The following is a 21,780-nucleotide window of genomic DNA, read 5'->3' as shown; positions in this document are numbered from 1 at the left end:
GGTAAACGCGGACAGCTGCAAGCATAGGATAGGTACACGAGGGGGGGGCATGCTCTAATCACATCGTTAACTAGCCAATCATTGGAATTCGCTGGTTGTTTACTGTATAGCTGGCCGCTTTTGGCTCAGCGTCAGGCGCCATCTTGACCATGCCCAAGGCTGGGGGTCCCGGAAACCCCGACAGGCTCTGGAACTGGTTGGCTCCCGAGTGAGAGTTCTCGTAGAGGACACCCATTTCATCCAGGTTGACTGTTCCATGTGCTCAACACTTTCAGAGGTTAAAAGACTATTCAGTGTATTGAGTTGAAATCAGGTATCAGGGCTCTGTGCCTCTCTCCCAAGCTTTCTCACCTGCCTTGGGAAGTGACAAGAAGTCTTCGTTCCCTGGAAACAGTTCCTATAGCTTCCTTGCGTCTGCTCTTCTTCAGGAAGATGGTTTTAATTTGCATCATTTTTTTCCCCAGGAATTGGTCTTCAAGTGCACCACAGCTTGATTCTCTGAACACACTCCTGTTTTAAGATTCCAAGAGAAGTCCAGCACGAGGACTCCCCATAATGCCATTCTTCCTGCAGTCCCCACAGGACAGTGGGTGTCCTTTTAGGACCACTGAATGAGAGTATGCTTGAAGCCAGAGTCGTCAGTAAGCTGGAGAGCGCTGCAGCAACGGACAGCAATGTTGCTCCTAACAGCCAAAAGCTAACCACAACTCCAGTGGCCGCAGGGAGATGAATGGGTAAGCAAACCGTGGTACAGACAAAAGTGGAACATCACTCAGCCTTAAGAAGGAAGGGGAGAAAAGAAGTAAAAACAAACCAAAGAGAAAGAAGGTCACTTGCCTAGCATGCAGAGGCTCTGGGGTTGACCTCTAGCACCAAGAAAAAGAAGAGGGAAAAAAAAAGGAAGGAAGGAAGGAAGGAAATTCTGACACCAGGTACAGAAGGTGAAGAGTGGTTGCCATTGTCTGAGGGAAAGCAGGGGAAAGGAATGTTTCAATTGTTTGTTTATTTTTTGAGACCGTGTCTTGCTATTTTGCCCAGCTGGTCTCAGACTCCGGGACTCAAGTGATCCTCCTGCCTCAGCCTCCGCATACCTTGAACAATGGGCCCACACCAACCACAGAACCTGGCTGATGTTATTATTTAATGGGTACAGAGTTTCCTTTTGGGAAACCGAAAAAGTTCTGGAGACAGACAGTGGTGATGCTTGCACAGCACCGTGAATGTACTTAAGCCACTTAAGAAATGGCTAAAATGGTCAATTTTATGTTACGTACATTTATCATAATAAAAATTTTGTCTTATCACTTGCAGCACTATCTCCAAACATTTGAAAAAATAGTTACCTACGTATCTGAGACCTTGTATTCATACAATCTACAGTTAGCTTCCGTTCTCCACCTCGCTCCTCCCGAAATCTCCATTCATTCCCTGCGAGCCTATGGCACATTGGCTAGACCGACAGCGAGCAGCTACCAGAGCTGGAATACTTGGGACCTCGCTCCCCAGAACGGAGAATCTGATTGCAGGAACTTTGTCTTAGTCTTCGTGTAGGGGCAACAATGAGATGACGTGGTTGTGAGCTATACGGCAGTCATCTTCCTCATGTTCTTTTCTTATTTATTCAACAAATACTTATCTTTAGCCTCCTCGGGCAGGCACTGTGCCATGTCCTGGAATTCAGCCACGCCACCACCCTCCTGGAGAAGCAGAGCCCGCTCCATCTGAGAGAAATGACCTCTGTCGTCTTTTCTCATAATTTTGTTATGACTGATAATTTCCAGACTGTTCTTGCCTAAATGCACAGCACGGTGTATCATGGTGTTATCACGTTTAACTTTCCTCTAAGTTATCATTTTTTTTTAGCACAATTTGAAACATCAGGACAAACAGAATTGCCCAATGAAAGCGTGATTGACAATGACAGGAATATTAGAAAGATTCTGAGTTGTGACAAGTGTGTTAACATAACATTCTGTGAGCACCAGGATCACTCAGAAGTTCCTCATGTTCACTGAATACCCACAAGGGACTGTGGGTGGCCCCTACTGGCAGCAGCAGCACCGCCATGTGGCAAAGCAGTAAATGACAATTATGGTCCTAGGAGCCTGCCTAAGAGCATCAACCAAGGAAAACATAAGTAAATGGATGAGAGAAAGTTTGCATTATTTGTGCAAAGGAGACTTGCCTCCTCCACGCCCTCTGGTCCCTTTGAGAGCAGTACTGGTCGCATCCCTTCCTCACCGGAACCACATCTTCTACCTGTTGAATTCCCCAGCAATCATTTCAGAACCCAATTCATGAATATAGTTATTAGGATCATTTCCAGGTCAATTCTCTGGTGGGGGCCAAAGCTGTGACTTGCCATCCAGGGACAAAAGCAAAAATTTCATGATATATCCTGTGGTAGGCAGGACAGTGACCCTTCAGAGGGGTCCATGTCCTCATTGCTAGAACCTGTGAATGTTATCTTCGTGGCAAGGGCACTTGGTGAGGTGATAAATGGAGGCTTTTGAGATGGGATGTGATCCTGGATTGTCACAGTGCGCCCAGCGGAATCATAAGGGTCCATATAAGAGGGAGCGGGTAGAGTCAGAATCCAAGAAGGTGTAAAGATTAAGGCAGATGTCACAGGAAGACTCCGCACTGCTGGCTTTGAAGGTGGGGGATGAGGCCAAGAACCAAGGCCTGTAGTGAACTCTAGAGGCTAGACGAGGGGAGGAAAAGGATTCTTTTCCAGAGTGTCCAAAATGAACACATGCCTACCAGCTCATTTTAGATTTCTGACCTCTGAAATGGTAAGAGAACGCATTTCTCTTGCTATGAGCCATGAACTTTGTGGTAATTTTTTTATAGCAGCAATAAAAACCATACCAGTTCCAACCTGTTCTTCTCTCCCTGCCACATTGCCTCGTGTCCCGGTGCCACAGAGCAGGAATCTCTACCTCGTTTCCTTATCTCCTCGAGACATGGGAATGTCCTGATCTGTCTCGACACAGGCCAGTACCATGTTTCTCTAACATGGGTACCTGGCCATCAGCAGTCTTCAGTGTATCCTCATAGTCCCTGAGGGTTTTTTTTTTTTTTTTTAATGTGACCTTCAAAATCTATATTTTCAGTTCCATATATTGCTAAAAAAATTAATTTATAACTCAATGTATAACCCAGGATCCCCAGATATTGCTGTTTGTGGTTCTCATGACCTGCCAGGGGCAACTTCCTCTTCCTCTTCTCATGTCCTCGTCCTCATCCTCATGAGGACACTGAAGGAGGTCTTACTAGGGCCAGGAACAAGGCAAGGGTGTTGATCAGCAATATTCTGCAGATACTGGCTAATATAATTATCCAGTGGGGAAAATAAGATTTAAAAAAAGTGGGGATGGGAGAAGGTAAGCTTGAAATTATTTTCAAATGATACGATCCTATGCCTGAATGCTCAAAAGAATAAACTGAAAAGCCGTACAAATAATAAAAGAATTCAATAAACACATCGCACAACATTAACGTATACTAATGGATGGATGAACAGTCACTTAGGACTTTGAAAAAGAACTAAGTCTATTTATAGCACCCACAGAAAACAGAAAATACCTAAGAATTAACATAACAGGAAATATGCAAAGTTAACATGAAGGAAACGGAATAAAACTTGTAAAAGAAAGGTAGGCTACGTCCCTTGGCAGAAAGACATATCACATCAGCGGTGTCAAAGAAAGCTCCGGGTTTTTGACGGTGTTGCATCTGGACATGTGTTACAACCAGCCAGGTGGAATTGACGAGGGAAATATTCTCGTTTTCATTTTTCCCTTCATAACTTCATTCTCCACCTAGCCTGGTCTTGTCTCAAGAGTTTCAGTCACATGGGGACATGCAGGCTGCCCGCTGGCTAAAGGCAGGTTGCAGGTTAAATGAGCCCCGTGAAGCGGTCCAAGGCAGGTTCCCCTTTGGCTAGTCAGGCCGGGACCAGAGAGGGCTCCCCAGATGTTGCTGTCTCATGATCTGCCAGGGGCGCCTTGACAACGACTTTTCTCCTCCTCCTCCTCCTCCTTTCTTCTTCTTCTCCTTCTTCTTCTCCTCCTCCTCCTCCTCCTTTCTCCTCCTTCTCCTTCTCCTCCTCCTCCTTATCCTTCTCCTTCTTCTCCTCCTCCTCCTTATCCTTCTCCTTCTTCTCCTCCTCCTCCTCCTTCTTCTTCTCCTCCTTCCTCTTCTTCTTCTTCCTCCTCCTTCTCCTTCTCCTCCTCCTCCTCCTTCTCCTTCTTCTCCTCCTTTCTTCTCCTCCTCCTCCTCCTTCTTCTTCTCCTCCTTCCTCTTCTGCTGCTTCTTCTTCTTCCTCCTCCTTCTCCTTCTCCTCCTCCTCCTTCTTCTCCTCCTTTCTTCTCCTCTTTCTCCTCCTCCTCCTCCTTCTTCTCCTTCTTCTTCTTCTCCTCCTTCCTCTTTCTTCTTCTTCTTCTTCCTCCTCCTTCTCCTCCTCCTTTCTTCTTCTCCTTCTTCTTCTCCTCCTCCTCTTCCTTTCTCCTCCTTCTCCTCCTCCTTTCTTCTCCTCCTCCTCCTCCTCCTTTCTCCTCCTCCTTCTCCTCCTCCTTCTTCTTCTTTCTCTCCTCCCTCCTCCTCTTCTTCTTCTTCTTCCTCCTCCTCCTCCTCCTCCTTCTCTCTCTCTCTCACACACACACACACCCGCATGCGCACACACTCCCTCCCCCCCTCCCTCCCTTAGGAACACCTGCTTCCATGATATTCCATTTGGACCACTTAAGTTTTATTAATCTTGTTGATACAATGATTGCAACACAAGTATTCTTCCCATCAGGATCATAGTTAAAATAGCAATTTGTTATCTTCAGCATGTTACCAGCCCCTCCGTGGGCTGTATGCTTTTTGACACCATTTTTTACTTCTTACCTCCCAGGCATTTGTGGTTTTAAAAAATGCCACTACTTCCTGTCAAACGAATTCTGTACATAACCAATAAATGAATGAGGTAATTTTGGGGTGGGGAAGGGGCAGGTGCCGTTGCCACTGAATTCTCATTTGGAAGACTCGTCGTGTGGGTGGGGATGGGGTAGGTGATGGAGTTCATCACCTCCATCCTGAAGCCTAGAGAGTAGAGAGAAGCCGCTTTAAAATTCTCTAGCCAGAGAGTGGCCTGAATTGCAAGCAGTCCATTGGAAGAACATGGGAGGCTTTAGCTTCAAACACTCATTTTTAGGGTCTCTGTGTTAGGATTTCATTGTTCTGATCCTAACAGGAACAACTTCAAGGGGGGAAAAGTTCATTGTGGCTCAGCGTTTCAGAGGTCACAGTCCATGGTCAGCCAACTCATGTGCTGGGCCTGAGGCAAAGCAGAACATCATGGCGAAAGGGTGTGGCTGAGAAACGCTGCTCAGCTCCTGGCAGCCAGGAAACAGAGAATGGGACAAGAGCCAAGATACAGTCCCCAGGGGCACGATCCCAGTGACCTACTTCCTTCAACCGTGCCCCACTAGCCGACACTACCACTTGGTAGTCCAGCCAAGTTACTGATGAGATTAGATTCCTTATGATCCAGTCATTTCCTAAAAGCTCCGCTGTGAACGTTGCTGTATTGCCCGGGGAGTTTTTGAGGGTCTGGGAATCCAAATCATCACACTGTCTTTCATTGTGCAAAGTTTCCACAGTCCTTCATACTTTGAAGGGCTCTGTCCACTCCACTTGTCCTTCCTTGTTTTATTTTTATTTATTTATTTTTTTAGGAGGGGACTCTTTTTTTTAACTTTTACTTATTTATTTATTTTTATGTGGTGCTGAGGATTGAACCCAGTGCCTGGCACGTGCTAGGCAAGCGCTCTGTCACTGAGCTCTAGCCCTGGTCCTTCCTTATTTATTTATTTATTTATGTTTTACAAGACGTGGCAACACTCTGGGGAACGTCTCCAAGTACTGTGCGCTTCTGGCAGTGAGCTTTCTATCCTGCCTCGTCAGTAAGTTGGTTCTGGACGGCTGTCAATGTTCTGACATCATGTGTCAGAAGCAGGAGACCTAAATGTCTGCAAGCGAGTGGGATAGGAGGAATTTGTGCACCATTGAGGGCCTGGCCAACTGGGGCGCACAGTCCACTTCCCCGGAGGTTGCTATGGCAACCGGGATTGTACCCCCCGTGTGGCCAGATTTTCCAATATTTCAACAAAAGTTGAACTTTATGTAAAACCTCTCAATTTTAAAGTGCCAGCTCAAATTTCAAAGAGAAAAATCCCCGACTGAGCCAAACAAACACCTCCATGGACTGTATCTAGAACTACTTTGTAAGTTCTGCTGAACATTGTTGTCGCTGTAGGGAGAACCCTCAAAAACAAATGGTAGCTGTGGGGAATAGAGTATCATCAGGAAGAGAAAAATGGCATCATTAGCGTGATTGTGAAAGGTAACGCTAGTTGAGGTCAATTGTATGGTTCTCCGCTATTTACGTGTGGTCCATTGTTAATAATTATGAACATAATTAAATTCTTCAGATTCTATAAAATTTCTTTTGGATTATTTTCATCCCATGTTTATAGTTGAGTGATAGGGCTAAGATTTCATAATTTAAATGTAAAAATAACTATGCTTAAAATCGTGGTTTTGAATTTGTTGTTGTTTTGTACCAGGGATTGAACCTAGGGATGCTTAACCACTGAGTCACATTCCCAGCACTTTTTATATTTTTATTTTGAGACAGAGTCTCACGAAATTGCTAGGGTCTCACTAAGTCTCTGAGGCTGATCTCAAACTTGTGATTCTCCTGCCTCAGCCTCCTGAGTCGCTGGAGTTAAAGGCATGCACCACCACACCTGGCTACATGGGTTTTAATTTTTTTTTACTTTTTATTTCTTTTGGTACTGAGGATTGAACCCCGGTGAACCACCTGAGCCACATCCCCAGCCCTTTTTTATATTTTATTTAGGAGACAGGGTCTCACTGAGTTGTTAAGAGTCTCACTGAGTTGTTAAGGGCCTGCTAAGTTGCTGAGGCTGGCTTTGAACTTGAGATCCTCTTGCTTCAGCCTCCCCAGCCACTGGGATTACAGGCATACACCACCATGCCCAGTCTTGAATTTTTAAAGTGTACTTAATGGTCTTAGTAAGGCCTACATATTACTTCTGGGCATATCACATTTGTTGGACTTGCTTGAGGCTTACTATATACAAAAGAGAAGGAGAAAGCTCTATTCCTTTATTTTTGTTCTTTCCTAGCAAATATTTGGTAAAAATATTTTTAAAGTAGGGTTTTGGGTATTTGAAAAGCTGCATATGTTCATTTGCTGGTGACAAAGTCAGCCTATGGCATTGTGGAAACACCACTAGGCACACCCCATCCCACTCCTGTTCCCTCCAGTTCAGCTGATGATTTCACTTTCTAATCCTAGGCTAAACAACCAACTAAGAACCAATGTGATAAGCTCCAGAAGTGGGAAAGGACAGGTTCCCATGGAAACAGAAGCAGGGAATCTAGCCTAGGCTCTGCGAAGGAGATAAGTCTGTAAGCCTTCTGGAAGGAAGTGGCATCTTTGGGAAGAGTAAAAATTGGTTAGATTTCAATTAGAGGCCAGGGTAAGAGCAAAGGCAAAAGTTCAGAACTGGAGAGTGTGACAAGATCTGAGATTGGAGGGTGCAAAGCATCATTCTGCTTTAATTTCATGTACAGAAATTGTCACTTTCCAATCATTTATAACGATTTCCAATTGTTTATTGTATGTTCTTCCACCCCCCATTGCCTCACAGAAACAGGAGTCCTCATCTGCTGATTCCTCAGTACCTGGTGTATATGATCATTAGGCTAGTCTTGTGTTAGATCCTGTTATAAGGGTTCTCCCGCCATCCAAAAGACAAAGTTGTACTTCTTTCAGAGCTGGCTCAAATGCTTCCTATTCTGTGAACCCTCCCCATCTCTTCACCCACTTCTACTCTCAGAATTAACTACTACTTTCAGAGTTCCCTTGCCTATTGATCCTTCCTTGAAGCATCAACTTAATTACACATAGTGATTGTTAGTTTGCTGTTTCCTTGTCTCCCCCAGTTCTAAGTTTTACATCACATAAAGTCCAGTCTTTGTCTCTGCAAGCCTTACCATGACCGGTAGACTTTTATACACAAAACAGGGCTCAGAAGTATTTTTGAATAAATGCATTCGGGACAGAAGGTCATGTACACTCCCCTATCCCCAGTCCTCAGAACATTTTTAAAACAAAAATTGACCACGTCACAGCCCAACTTAATATTGTTGATGGCCACTCTTCATCCTCAGGATTCAATTCCAACTCGACTACACTGGTTACTTCAGTGCCCTGTGTGAATTTGCTCCCATCCACCTCTCCAGTCACCTGCCTCCCACACCTGGTGTAATAAAACTTGATCTGAGTCGTTGCTGACAAGGATCGGGCTGTACTGACTCATGCCACCAGGCTTTCACTGCAACTACTCCTCTGCCAGGTATGTCCTTTCCCTGCCCGGCTCAGTTTCTGGCATGACCTTCTCAGGCAAGCTGTCCCTTTTTGAATCCAGATCCCGATGAAGAACTCAAAGTACCAAGCAGAAAAGCTTATGGTGCTTCCTCCATTTATGTGATTAAAAATGAAAACAACTCCAAAGTGTGAAGTGTAATTAAAAATGACCACGACTTACATATATACTAGATTTAGAATTCGGTCTATTTTTAACGATTGTCTTTCATTCACCGTCTCTGCAAGCATTCATTTGCACGTGCCCAAACAGTTTCTATCGGATCACCCCCAGGTTGAGTCCAAGGCTCCTCTTCTCGGCTTTGTAGACACAACTCCAGCTGGACATTCACTACCTCAACGCGAGAAAGTTGCAAGTTTGCTTTCCTATCAGAAGGTAGGCTCCGAGTTGGAGCGTGCAGTTCTCTTGGCTCGATCAGACCTGTTTTCTGAATTGAAGGAAAGGGCCTCCCTCTGCCGCCAGCGCATTTCTTAACGAGCGGCTGGCGCTCTTCCCTCCAGGAAACACAAATGCTGGCTTGCATCGATCAAGGGTTGGCTCTGGGGAAACAGACTGAAATGTCAGCCGGCCCTGAAAGTCAGGCAAAGGAGATTCCTTAAATTCCCGGGCCCAATGACAGGCCCAGGAACCGCGACAGCCAGAAGACTAAGGAAGGGGCGGGACCAGGAAAGAGACTGGCACCGGAAGTCAAGTGCGCGACTCGGCCTGAATCCACAGTCCGGCGATCGATTACTCAGCCTTACGGACCTCTGGCGGGCTGCGCTGAGATCCGCTTTTTCGGTGCTCGACTCGCTCGTGCTGCTGCCGCCGCCGAAGGAGGGGCAAAGCTCAAGATGGCGGACAAAACGCCAGGCGGATCTCAGAAGGCCAGTTCAAAGGTAATTTCTTAGGGGTCTTCATGAGTCAGTGGGTCTGTGGCTATCATCCGGGGTCTATGGACGCTTCTGGCTTACGGGGGGTGGTTGGGGTGGGGGTCCCAGTTCCGGTCGCAACCGTAGGCCTGGGCGCCGCCGCACCGTGGTGCGCAGGTTTAAGGCCTGATGTCCACCTTCAGTCCCAGCCTGGATTCGGCTCGAGCCCGGCGTGCCCAGGGGCCGGTGGCGTGTGTGGTCTGCTCCTTGCTTGGCATTGGAGGGAAATCAGGAATTCAGATCGAGACCCGAAGTCCTAGACGTGCGCCCCTGTTTCCCAGTTTCGTGCTCCGAGGCCGCGGTCTTGCGCCTGGGAGAGGCGGGAATTGCTTCCCGTGTTTTAAGTACCTGTTTCTTTTTGTCTTGGGTCTTTGGTTTTTGTGTCTTACCTGTTTTTGGCCTTCCTCAATTTCCTCCATGCCCTCCAAGGAATAAACAAGCCCTGGGGTCGCAAGTTGGTGGAGGGAGGACCAAGAGCCAGAGGACGCGGGTGGGAAGTCCAGAGGCGGGAGCAGCTCTGCTTTGCAGTGTTGCCGTCGCCAAGGTTAATGCTGCGCTCTACACGTGGCCTTCACCTCCCTTTAGAGGAAGTGGAAAATGAGCCCTCGCTCCTGGAGGGTCGCAGACTCGGGGTCTCTGTCTCTGCGTGGTGTGTTCCACTGAAAGAAGAACTTCCGTAGACTTGGGGAATGCCTAGTAAATCCCACTTGAGGTTACGAGGAACGGAGCGCACATCTTGTGAAAGGGACGAGCTGTGGAAGTAGTTTAGCGTCGGTAAGGTTTTGATATCAGGTCCTAGTTGCCATCTTGGGCGGGTCATTTAATCGTGTTGTTTTTGTTGTTATTTTTGTCTTGCGTGGAGTTTTTCATCCCGAATTTAATATTAAAATATTGCTGTTGCCACGAAGTAGTTGTTAAGCATTTAGACGCTGAAAAAAGAAGTTGTGTTAACGCTTAAAGGTTCTGGGACTTAGAATATGATTTTAAGTCAGATAGTAGGAAGGTTAGGTGGAAGAGGAGAGCTTTGCCTTTGCTCTTGTTCTGCGAGACATCACAATCCATTTTATTTTTGCTTTCTCAGTTTCTAATAAACATGTCTTAATGCCATTTGGTAAATGATCACCAAATAATTTAGTTTGTAATTATTAAAGTCCTTATCAGACATCCTTTAGTTAAGTGAAAGTATGGTGGGTGGACAGTTCGGGGAGCTTTACATCAGAACTTTAGTCCACATTATTCCATCCCTCCCCCAGTAAATTTTTCCTCCTCCCCTTGTAGAGGGAGGAGGCTTGAATAGTACCTTACTCTGTCCACTCTGCTATCCTTTCCTCATGAAACAGCTCCACGTGCTGTTAAGAACTGTTAGGAAAGCTAACTACCTTTATGATAATTCACAATTTTTGTTTTCTTCTCCAAGTAGTAAGTATCCTGTATTTGAGACCTTGGATACATTGAAAACATTTCAATGTGTATGTTTAGACTTCCTTCTAAAAGAGTACTGATGGCTGTGAATGTGTGACTGTTCCTTCTAAGTAGATTATTGGGTTTTCCAATAATGAATCTTGCTGTTATGTTCTTTTAAATTATCATTTGTTGATGCTTTTAACAGATTTCTTACCCATCCTGTAAAAGGAATCAGAACAGACTCAAATCATGTATTGACATGATTTCTCTGTTTATAGGAAAAACTCCATTATGTAGTGGAAAGGTCATGAATTTTGATAGCAAAAGATTTGGATTCAAATCCTGACTCGGTAGTTAATTATATTTGCAATAATACTAACGAAAATCTCTTAAACTCTTAAATTTCAATTCTCTCACTTGAGTTGTAGATACATTTCCTGTTTTACAGGGATGATATAAAGATTCAGTGACTCGGTGTCTATACAATGCATAATCTGAGTCCCTGTCCTCTCTCCTTTTCTGTTTTTAAAGGAAATAAAAAGTACTTGTTTTTCAAAATATCAGGATAGATTTTAATCAGAGATTTGGAATCTAAGTCATCAGCTATTATAATGACTTCCCAGATGCTACTTTTTACTTCTACTGCAACTCCAGAATTTATATTATAGAGAATATAAGATCATTGTGGCTAGTATTACAGGAGTTGATATTTCCAGCAATTGATCTCTATGGTTTTATTTCCCTCCTCTGCAAAGAGTGGATAAATGGCTTTTATTGTACAATGCAGAGAGGGTGAACAGATACTTTGTTTTATGCTCATTCTTCTTTGGTAGTTTAAATTTTCATTGATAGAGGTGGGATGCTTATTAATTATATTTCTTTTTATTGAGGAAAACATTATTTTAAAGATGTACATAGCAATCATGAGGCCTATGGTTCAGTCCCCAGTACCACAAACCAAACAAACAATATGCAGGATTTTTTGCCATTGACAATGGCAAAATCATTAACATCTCTTAACTATAGGTAACTGCTACAGTTTCTTCTTGCTAGCTTTAAAATTACCTTTAGAAATATGCTTAGTCTCCAATGAAAAGACCTCCAGGCTCTTACTTTCTGTGTAAATTTTCAGTGCCTTTTCTTTTTTGTAGCACAGATTGAACCCAGGGGCACTTAACAACTAAGCCACATCCCCAGCCCTTTTTACTTTTTATTTTGAGACAGGGTCTCACTAAGTTGCTTAGGGCCTTACTAAGTTGCTGAGGCTGGCTTTGAACTTGTGATCCTCCCGCCTCATCCTCCTCAGCTGCTGGGATTACAGGTGTATGCCACCGTGCGGGCTTAGTACTTTTCATTTTAAAGCCTGGCAGTTGTAGACATTCAGCAGATGTTTTAGAAATGAACTAAATTTTCCTATGAATTTATTTCTGTTTATATTTAGACTAAAATATTAATTGGGTGGGGCATGGGTTAGGTGCCATATTAGGGCTTTGATTTTGAAAGGGAGAGACACGTGGGGACAGGGGAGGGCAAAGGGAGTTGATGAGAGCACTCATATTGTTAGCTTATAAATGTTAAGCGTATTTCTTTAGGATTTAGTTTATAAAATTAATTTATTATTTTGAACTTCATTTTTATTATTTTGAACTTCATTTTGTTTTGTTTGTATGCTAAGCCAAAGAAGCATATAAAGAGAATCTGTTTTTTTCCTTTTCCTCTGTATCTCCGTACTGGTAATATTGCTAATGTAATGGAATTGCATGCCCTGTTGTTTCACTCTGATGGTGCCTGTTTTTTTTGCCATATTATCAAAAATTGGATTAAAGAGGTAAATGGATAAAGTAGGAGATATCACTGGCTTCCTCGGACATCAAGTGCTGAATTGCTTGGAAACTATTTGCTGATTAACAAAAAGCATCACCTTAAAAAAAAAAGTAAAATGGAGATCTGTTCTAAACTGTGATCCTTATGATTGTTATAACTGTTGATATGGTTTTTAAAATTCTTACCTTACTATCCTGAATTGATGGTTTTCTGAAATTCCAGCTTTTGTTTTGATTTTTGTTCCTGAAACTGTTTTTCTTGGAAAGTAAGCCTAAGAAAAGAGCCATTTGCCTTGGTGGCAAATGAGAGAGATCATTGGCATACATGTTAAAGATACCTGCCTGTCTACAGCTTTTTAAAAGAGCAACACTTTTGAAAGAAAAATAAAACTTGGTACAGGTAAATAACAATATTATTACCAAAACATTTACCTTATATTAAGTAGTTTTAACATTTTTTTTGCACACCAGCCATGTACTGGATATTTTGCTGAAATGATTTTTTTAAATTTTATTTTTATTTTTGGTGGTGGTTGTTGATTCTGTGGATCAATCCAGGACCTTGCATATGCTAAGCATGCACTCTACCACTGAGCTACACCCTCAGCCCAGAAATAACTTTTCAGATACATTGCCAGTAACACTTGAAGCTGTTATATTCCTTGAGAAGTTAATTTTTCTTTCTCCTTCTTCTCTCTCTAATACTGCAGGGCATTCAAAGTGTACTTAAAGCTTTTGTATATTGGTAGTGTTTTGGATGTAATATTAAAAATCTTGTTATGTTTGTTATTTAACTGTATTACCTATAGTGCAAATGTTAATGCTCTTACAAAGTTGTTTTTGAGAGGTGAAACCTTGGTTTGGCTTGAGTAGTGGTATTAAACCAGGTAGCTGCTACTTGTTAATGAGTGGACACATCGAGTATTGACAGTGTGGGGTATAATTCTGGTACTTGTTTAGACAGGTTAAGTCAACAGTGTATTGAGGATCTGTCATTTTTCAGATATGTGCTTGCTGTTAAGATTAAAAAAAAGACAACAACAAAAAAACGACATTAAATAAGCCTGTAACCACTCTTGTAGAGCATGCTATCTAGTAGGAGAGAGTCAACACATATAATAGTACAAGGTTGTCCTCTCAAAATGTCTAAAAGTAAGGAGGCGACACATTACAGCTTGGGAAGAACATAGCATACAGTTTCAAGAGCATAGTGGTATTTGGGTCCTTTGAGCAGAGTTTCGAAGGGTGTAGTTAGGAGCATTAAAGAAGAGGGAGGAGGTGAAGAAAATAAATAGCTGGGAAATAGATTGAGAAGTGGTCAGGGCATAGGGCACTACTTGGGCATAAGAGGAGTTAAAGACTGGGAAAGATAAGTTTAGGTTTAACTGTGGAAGACTTTGAATGCTGGGGAATGAAATTAGCTTTGAGAAATTTGAGGCAGGAAAGTCTTTTAGGGGAGCTCGTCTGAGGTCAAAGTTTAGGAAGGATTTGAGGGGTAGGACCAGTTCAGATGTTACTACGGTGGTGCTGGCACAATTTGAAGATTGCTTTAAAAATTGCACCTCCAGATCCTGTCCTGTGAAGCTTTCCCTGATAGCCCTGTTTCCCCACCTAGTTAAGATTGGCCTGCCTTCTGTGCTGTTGTGGCATAGCCACATTGTTTTACTTGTCTTTTTAAATTCACTCTTAAGGACAGGAGCTGTATCTTATTTTACTTTATATCTAATGCAAGGCATAGTACCAGCTAAGAAGGGTTCAGTAAGTGATTAAATGAAGGGAAGATCTAAATCACAGTAGTGTCTTTAGAAAGGAGACAAAGGGGCTATGCAAGATCTGTGTTAAGGCTCAGGATTTGGCTCAGCTGATTATGAAGGATAAGGAAGGCGGCCAGGATGACCCTGTTAGAATACTGCTGCTGGTTAACACTGAGCAATTATTAAGTTAACCCTTTTCTAAATGCTTCACCTGTATTTGCCTTTCACAACAATCCTTAGACAGGTGGTATTCAGTTTACATATGAAGAAACTAGGCCCATAATACAAAGCTGGTTAAGTGTTACAAGTCTTATTCCAGAACCTGTGCTTTTAACAGTTTGCTATTTCCAGATGATGAATGATTGAGAGTTATTACCCAGTGTCAGAAATAAGAAGGACAAGAGGGGAAGCTTGGGAGGAATTTTAGACATGTGAGAGTTGAGGACTTTGCAGACATTCAGGTGAAGATGTCCAGGAAACAGTTTGAGATTGAAACCCAGGAGATGACCACAATTGAAGGTCAAGAACTGGAAATCATTTCAGTATAATAAAGGTGCTGACATATTTCCTTGTTCAACTTCAGATGAAAATTTCAATGCTTTTAGAGGGCAAGACATTAGGAGATGGAATGGTGAACTGAATAGGCAGGATTGGTGGTGGAGGAGGAGTGTCGCTGTGCATAGCTTGCTAATTTGAAAACTTGGGTGTTAGGCTTCATTTGAAGTAGAGGAGTAGTAGCAAGATAAAACACTAGTTTTTATCTCAGACAATAAGATACAGGGCCATAAGGATAGTATAGTTGGCTTTACATTTATCTCAACAATCATCAGGGCGATTGATTCTTTTGAATTTTCTTATTTTTGCTGTTCAAAGATAAAGTTCTCTTACATCTGCTTCTTTTTTTTGCCTTAGTTGTTTCTTATTCTGTCCTTCGATTTCTTGCATTTGAGTCTTTTCATCTAGATGAGGAATTGTGTTACAGACTTCAGGAGATATTTAGGCATCAATGGTTTGTGTTCTTCGGTTGAGAAAAAACAGCCGAAGACAATACAGTTCAGTTTTAGGTTAAGAAGAGGGGAGGGGTTCAGCCTCTGTAGTGTTGGATTTACTGTTGACCTCAACCACTACCTTTGAAATTGGTCATTCTTTTAAAAATCTTATTAACTACTGTTTGCATCTCTGTGTTAATCTTAGTTCTAAAACCGTTCCATTGAATGCTTTGTAGTTATGGCTGCATATCAGTGGTCAATGTCTGGTTTGCAGTTAAGTAAAACCATGACTTCTTAGATTCATTATCTGATTGAATTCTCTGATTCATTATCCTAAGCCATGCTGTTGTTACTGCTTTGTTTGCAAATTCATCAAATTGTGTTTCTTAGAAAGCTGAAAAAAGTGCTACTTTTGAACAGATTACTTTCAGATTATTCACCTGTTTGGTGAATGGTTATTGAAGTGATATTCCTGATTAGATTATGGAGCTTCATCTCTAGATGACTTGATGTCATGAAGGAGTTAACCCTGTGGAAATAGGTGGAGTGTCCAGGTTCTTGTGGCTCTTATTTTTAAATCCTAGAAATGAGGATTCAGATGTGGTACCAGTAGAAGAAAGGCTATCCCTTTCTTGGCTACTCTCTTGCATGCTTATTCTTCTTGTGTTAGAGCTGTTTTCTAATTCCTTTGTCCCCTTGCAAAGATTTTCCTTTGGAATTTTGAACTCTTGAATGAATTGTATTAAAATATATAAATAAAATTGAATATTGTTCATGTGGTCTTAATATCGACTTTTCCCATCCAGGAATATTAGTCTTCAAAAGGTGACTTGGGTAACAAAATCTTTCCATAAAGTTTGTGTTTTCTTCGTAAACATTGTATGTATTTCTTAAAGTGGTTTCTATGAGTTTGTTTTTTGTTGCTGTTATTAGAATATTATTTTTGTTAGCTAGCAGGTTAATACAGGTATTTAGGAAGGCAGCGTTTTTTTATTTTGAGTTTTAAAGTCCATTTAGCCTCTTCACTTAATTTGTGTTCTTTTTACTGTCTTGGATTTTCTAATTTTTATATGTCTGCAAATTGACATATTTCAAGTTGTGTTTCAAAGAATGTTTAACAAAGTTAAGTTTAAATGTAAAAATGTTTCTTCTTTATACCATCTTGATTATTAAGAAAGGTCAGCTGGGAGAAGAAATGAATGGGGAAGGCACAGTAGAAGTTGAGAACAGGAAAATGATAGAATAAAGGTGGGCAATATCACAAGGCATGCCTATCTTGGGCTAGTTTTTGCCTAGGGCTCAGTGCAGTGGAGTTCAGGGAGTAAATTCAGTTAGAAAATCTGACCAGCTGCTTTTAGCCTTATGTTGGGACAAGATAAACTAAATAAGCGATACTATATGAACTCATGAATCTTCCTATACTTGCTTTTTTCTAAAACAAATGTTTAATTTGCTTTAGAAACTTAATGTGCATTTTATTTGAAATGTAGAACTAGGAGCTAGGGTCAGATGAGATATTTGTGATTTCAAGATTCTGATTTCACTTTAACACTTAAGTAAACTCTTATCATGCAGTGTCTTCAAAATATAAACAACAATGACAAAGTTAAATTCTTAGTCTCCACGTAAAACTTTCAGAAAGATGCCATTTATTAATTAACTAATAGCCTTGCAGCTTGGCTTTTTGTCTCTAGATGTTTAGTGGAAATAAAAGCAAGGTTATTTGTTCCATGTGTAATCTGAGACGTAAATCAATTTAGAAAAAAATAAGATGAAATTTTAGCAGTCAACATAGTTGAAAAGTGCCATTATTTGAGGATTTAACCCTGCAGGCACAGAGATGCCTATAGCCAGCCTGTGGCCTGCTGAATTAGAAGCAGCCCTCTTAAAACAAGTTGTAAATGGTGGCCTCTTGGGGATTTGATAGTAGTATTTTCCCTATTTGTAGTAGACTTTGTACCTTTTTTTCTAGAAGCAAAGGTTTATATGTGGATTTTCTTCTTGTTGACTCTCTTTCTGAGGCTTTGAATGGTTGGGAAAGGGAATTTTTTTGTTTTTGTTTTTGTTTTTGCTGTGTGTCAGGAAGTTGCTGCTTGGTCAGTGTTGTAGCAATAGTCTGTCTTATGACTTGGGAAGAGCTTTTGCACCAAAATTCTGTTGTAAAAATAGTGGTTAGGTTTCTAGTCTGTACTGTATAAAGGTAACTATTCCTCAGATATAACATTTTATATCATATTTGAAAATATGCTTTCTGAATTTGAAGAATTGACTTAGTTCTTCTTGAATCACAACTTTTTCATAAGTCAGAGATTGCCTTTGTTCAATTTCATTAGCTGAGAAGGAATTGCTAAAAGGTAGGGAAGATTAAATCCATATCACATAAGAACTTAGTTTAATAAGACTTTTTTATCCTTTAAATATTGACTTAAAGACTTTTCTAATATTTGTAGACCAGATCATCAGATGTTCATTCATCTGGCTCTTCAGATGCACATGTGAGTATAAAAGACTGTCTTTTGTCTTTAAAAAGTAAAATTCAATTTTTCTTTGTGTAATTCTCTAGGCCTATGACTTTGTGTGGTAAGTAAATACGTTTACACTGTATGCACATTTTTTCTTCTTGCCTCTTATTTTGTGTTCTACTAATGTAAGTTAGCCCCCTCACACGTTGTTAGAAACCTAATGTGTATATTTCCTTATTTTATATTTAGCCTTTTATTTCCTCTATTTTTATTGTGCTTTAAAGTTTTGTGTACAGATACATGTGTGTATTTATACACTGATGGGATTGCAAAGTGGACACTTTTTTCAGTATACATTATACCTGTTGAAATTCCCTGCAAGTCAACTGGCATAGCCCTGATCTCTTCTTACTAATGGCATCATAATGTTCCACAGTAAAGAGGTACAATTATTTATTAAGCAATTTTTGTGTTTGTAGGCACATTTTTTGTTTAAAGCTTTTTGACATTTTGAATACTGTAATAAATAATTTTTTATATATGTCATTACAGCAGTATTCAGAGTGTGCTCTGTAGACCTCTGGGGGTTGTTGAGAATCTTCGGAGGTCTTTGAGTACTAAAGCATTAGTTGCTTTTCTCACTGTGTTAACATTTGCACTGATGATGCAAAAGCAGTGGGTGGGTAAACCATTGGCTCTTCAGTAAGTCAGGGAGAGGTGCCAAAATGTACTGGTAGTCATAGTGTTCCCCCACCAGGCACAATAAAAATACGCTAGTTTCACTTATGAATGTTTTTAGTGAAGCAATAAAATTAGTATTATTATTATTAAATCTTGACTTGAATGTGGGTCTTTTTAATAGTGTGTGATGAAACAAGAGGTATAGCACTTCTCCTTTCCAAAGTGTGGTGTTTGTCTTGTGGAAAAGTACTTGTGCAAGATTGAGTTGGGGAGCAAAGCTAGCTGCTTTTTGAATGCAATACTATTTTCACTTAAATGAAAACTGTGGTTAGTCAGACCTTGGTATTTCGCAGACGTTTTCTTGAAAATGAAGAAAAGAATCTGTTACTTAAAGAATAACAACTCCTTTTAGCTCTATAACATTTGAATTTTCAAGTGGAAGTTAGAATTATTGAAAACTTGGTCCCATTCTTAAGGTCTTTGCTGATGATATCAGGGGTGATTGCAGCGTACAAGGAATGTGGTTTTTGATAATCTGCAATGAAATTTGTCAACATTTGGATATTTGGATCATTTCTAGTTTTCCGTACTATATACATGATTTAAAAAAATTTTTTTTAAACTTTTCCTGAAGATGGATGCATCTGGACCCTCAGATAGTGATATGCCAAGTCGGACACGGCCTAAGAGTCCAAGAAAACATAATTATAGGAATGAAAGTGCCCGTGAGAGCCTTTGTGATTCTCCTCATCAGAATCTTTCAAGAGTGAGTATTGGTAGATAAGAAAGGATAGTTAATGATTTTAACTTATCCTTGGTTGTATTTGATGATGGAATATTTGACTTTGTAAATGTTTCATCTTATCTTAGAAAATAATATTCTTTATTAATAAACTCATGTTCATATAAGAAAATATTTTTTAGTTTTATGAGATATGCTTCATTTAGAATGTTTAATGAAATTTTAAAAACAAAGCAGCATTTTAGATGTACAGTGGCTATTGTCAGATTTATCTTTACCCCCTTGTTTGTTGAACCAAGTGCCAAATACCAGTCACTGGAAATACATACATATGTATTTAGTCCTCATTCTTAGAATGCTTATGGTCTTACCCTGGGAAGCAAATAGGAGCAGGCGCCATCTGCTGTAAAGTGTAGTGCCTGGGGCAGTCAGGAACAGAGAGAAGGAACATCTTTCCTCCTGCATCTGCTAAATACTCTTGGGACTTTTTTAGTTTTTTATCTATTTAACATAACTTCTTTTTCTGATTAAATTCGGAAAATACAATAACACAATCATCACCAGTTAGTCTAAGGCATCAGATGTGACACATTTTTTTCTTGTTCAGTATTTCTAAGCATAAATACATTTTTCCTTTTCTCAGATCCATTTTACTACAACACGTCTTTAAAATATCCTGTTTTTAGTCTAATGTTTTTTTCATTCAGCAGAAACTCTGTAAACAAACTTCAGTGGATGACAGTTTTTCCTTGAGTAAACACTCTGATTTCCTTAGCCATTTCTCTCTTGGATGTCTAAATGTAGCTCTTAGGATATAAATAAAGCTTGAGTGCAGAAATTTTGTTTTGTTAAATTATGGTTTTCATCGAATTTAAATGTAATTTTATCATTCATTTAAACTTTTGAAGTTTATTCCAGAAAAACTGAATGATGGCAAAATATTTTTCTTTCTATTTGAGGGGGGAAAATTATTTTAAATTTAACATTCAGAAACGTTTCTGTTTCTGAAACCCTTGGGATGGGACCCAAGTCTTAAACAAGAAATTCATTTGTTTTGTATACATTTTATACTTATAGCCTGAAGATAATTTTATATAATGCTTTTATTGTACCTAGGTTTTCCCATCCTCATTGTGTATTCAAATTAATTGATGCAGTTTTCCTTGAGATGAAATGTAAAATTAAGTGATATGTTTCCAGCAAAGTAAATTATTATGTTCATCAATATCAATATTATTGGTGTAGATTGAGATAATTACTAAATTATAAAAGGATATGATGTGATTTATAGTATGTTGAAATAGGAACTGTAGATGGCTGATTCCTGAACCATAGAAAAATGTATCCCTCTATATTTGAGGATTTTTTTTCTATCATAGCCTGTCTCAGAGACTTGGTATCAGTTGAGGTGTATTAAATTCAGAAATAGCATTAAGCATGTGTATTTTATTTTTTTCTCTTAGCCTCTTCTAGAAAACAAACTTAAAGCATTCAGCATTGGAAAAATGAGCACAGCTAAGCGAACTTTAAGTAAGAAGGAACAAGAGGAACTAAAGAAAAAGGTAATGTTTAAAATATATTTTGAATTATCCTTCAAAATAAGTGTGTCTTAAGGGCAGCACAGCAGTGTTTCCCAAAGATATTCGACTTCAGGGATATTCTCAGCCCATCCCCAAGTCAGTGTCTGTGCCAGTAAGGTGTATTCACAGGTGTATTCAGCTTCTATCCCTGTCCCTTTTGACCTGTTTCCTCCCTTCTGTGTAACAATTTTTGATTATTTTGACCTATTCTTTATGAGGAAGTGTGTATGCATAAATTGTACCACTCTTAGAGCAATGATAAGCAAGCTATATATAGAACACTGCATCGTTGCTTTCTTAAACATTTATATCATAGATATTATTATAGAAATATTTTTATCCATTTAAAAAAGTCGTACAGATATACAATTGTTTATTCACATAAAAATCTTACTGAGGGCATTTGTGTTTTGGTCTCTTGCCATTACACATATTGTTATGCTATACGCATATGTTTTTTGTTTTGTTTTGTTTGGCAAGTGTATCTTTGGGATACATTCCTAGAACTGAGACTAATAGACTGATGATAAATGCATAAATGTAGTTCTGCTATATTTGTAATATTGTCAGAATCTCTGAAGGGTAGGGGCATTTTGATTCCCTAGACATATGAGTGGTTGTTTCCCAATGGCCTTGCAAGTAGAAGACATTAGTAAAGAAGCTTTACTAGTCTGCTAAGTGAAAAATAGTTTCTCAATGTAGTTTTAAGTTTGCATTTCTCTTATGAGTAAAATTGACCCATTTTTCTTGTGTTGTTTCTTTTCAACTGTCTGCTGATATCTAAACTATTTCTCTAAGTTTCTGCTAGCGCTTTCTGATTTAATTTGCAGTGGTTCCCCCCCTAGTTTTTTGATTCTTTTAAAATTTTCCTTCTGATATTGTCATATAATCAGATTTGTCAGTCTTTTCCTACGATTTCTGATTTTTCAGTCAAGTTTTTCCCACTCACAGCTTATAAAGGAATTT

At 40.1% G+C, this 21,780-nt stretch overlaps 1 protein-coding gene across 3 annotated transcripts in view; it reads left to right on the top strand.

The window, feature by feature from the left end:
* Nucleotides 1–9,280: 9,280 nt before the first annotated feature.
* Nucleotides 9,281–21,780, top strand: part of U2surp (U2 snRNP associated SURP domain containing) — a 47,745-nt gene continuing 35,245 nt past the window's right edge. For all 3 annotated transcript variants that reach the window (XM_047563337.1, XM_047563336.1, XM_047563335.1), the window contains exons 1-4: nucleotides 9,281–9,346; nucleotides 17,800–17,844; nucleotides 19,127–19,258; nucleotides 20,698–20,796. In XM_047563337.1, coding sequence (XP_047419293.1) covers nucleotides 9,302–9,346; nucleotides 17,800–17,844; nucleotides 19,127–19,258; nucleotides 20,698–20,796 — 321 coding nt within the window. In that variant the 5' untranslated portion in view covers nucleotides 9,281–9,301. The remainder of the gene's footprint in view (nucleotides 9,347–17,799; nucleotides 17,845–19,126; nucleotides 19,259–20,697; nucleotides 20,797–21,780) is intronic.

Source organism: Sciurus carolinensis, chromosome 9 (genome assembly GCF_902686445.1).
Source record: "Sciurus carolinensis chromosome 9, mSciCar1.2, whole genome shotgun sequence".
NCBI lineage: Eukaryota > Metazoa > Chordata > Mammalia > Rodentia > Sciuridae > Sciurus > Sciurus carolinensis.
This window is presented reverse-complemented; position numbering and strand designations above follow the sequence as displayed.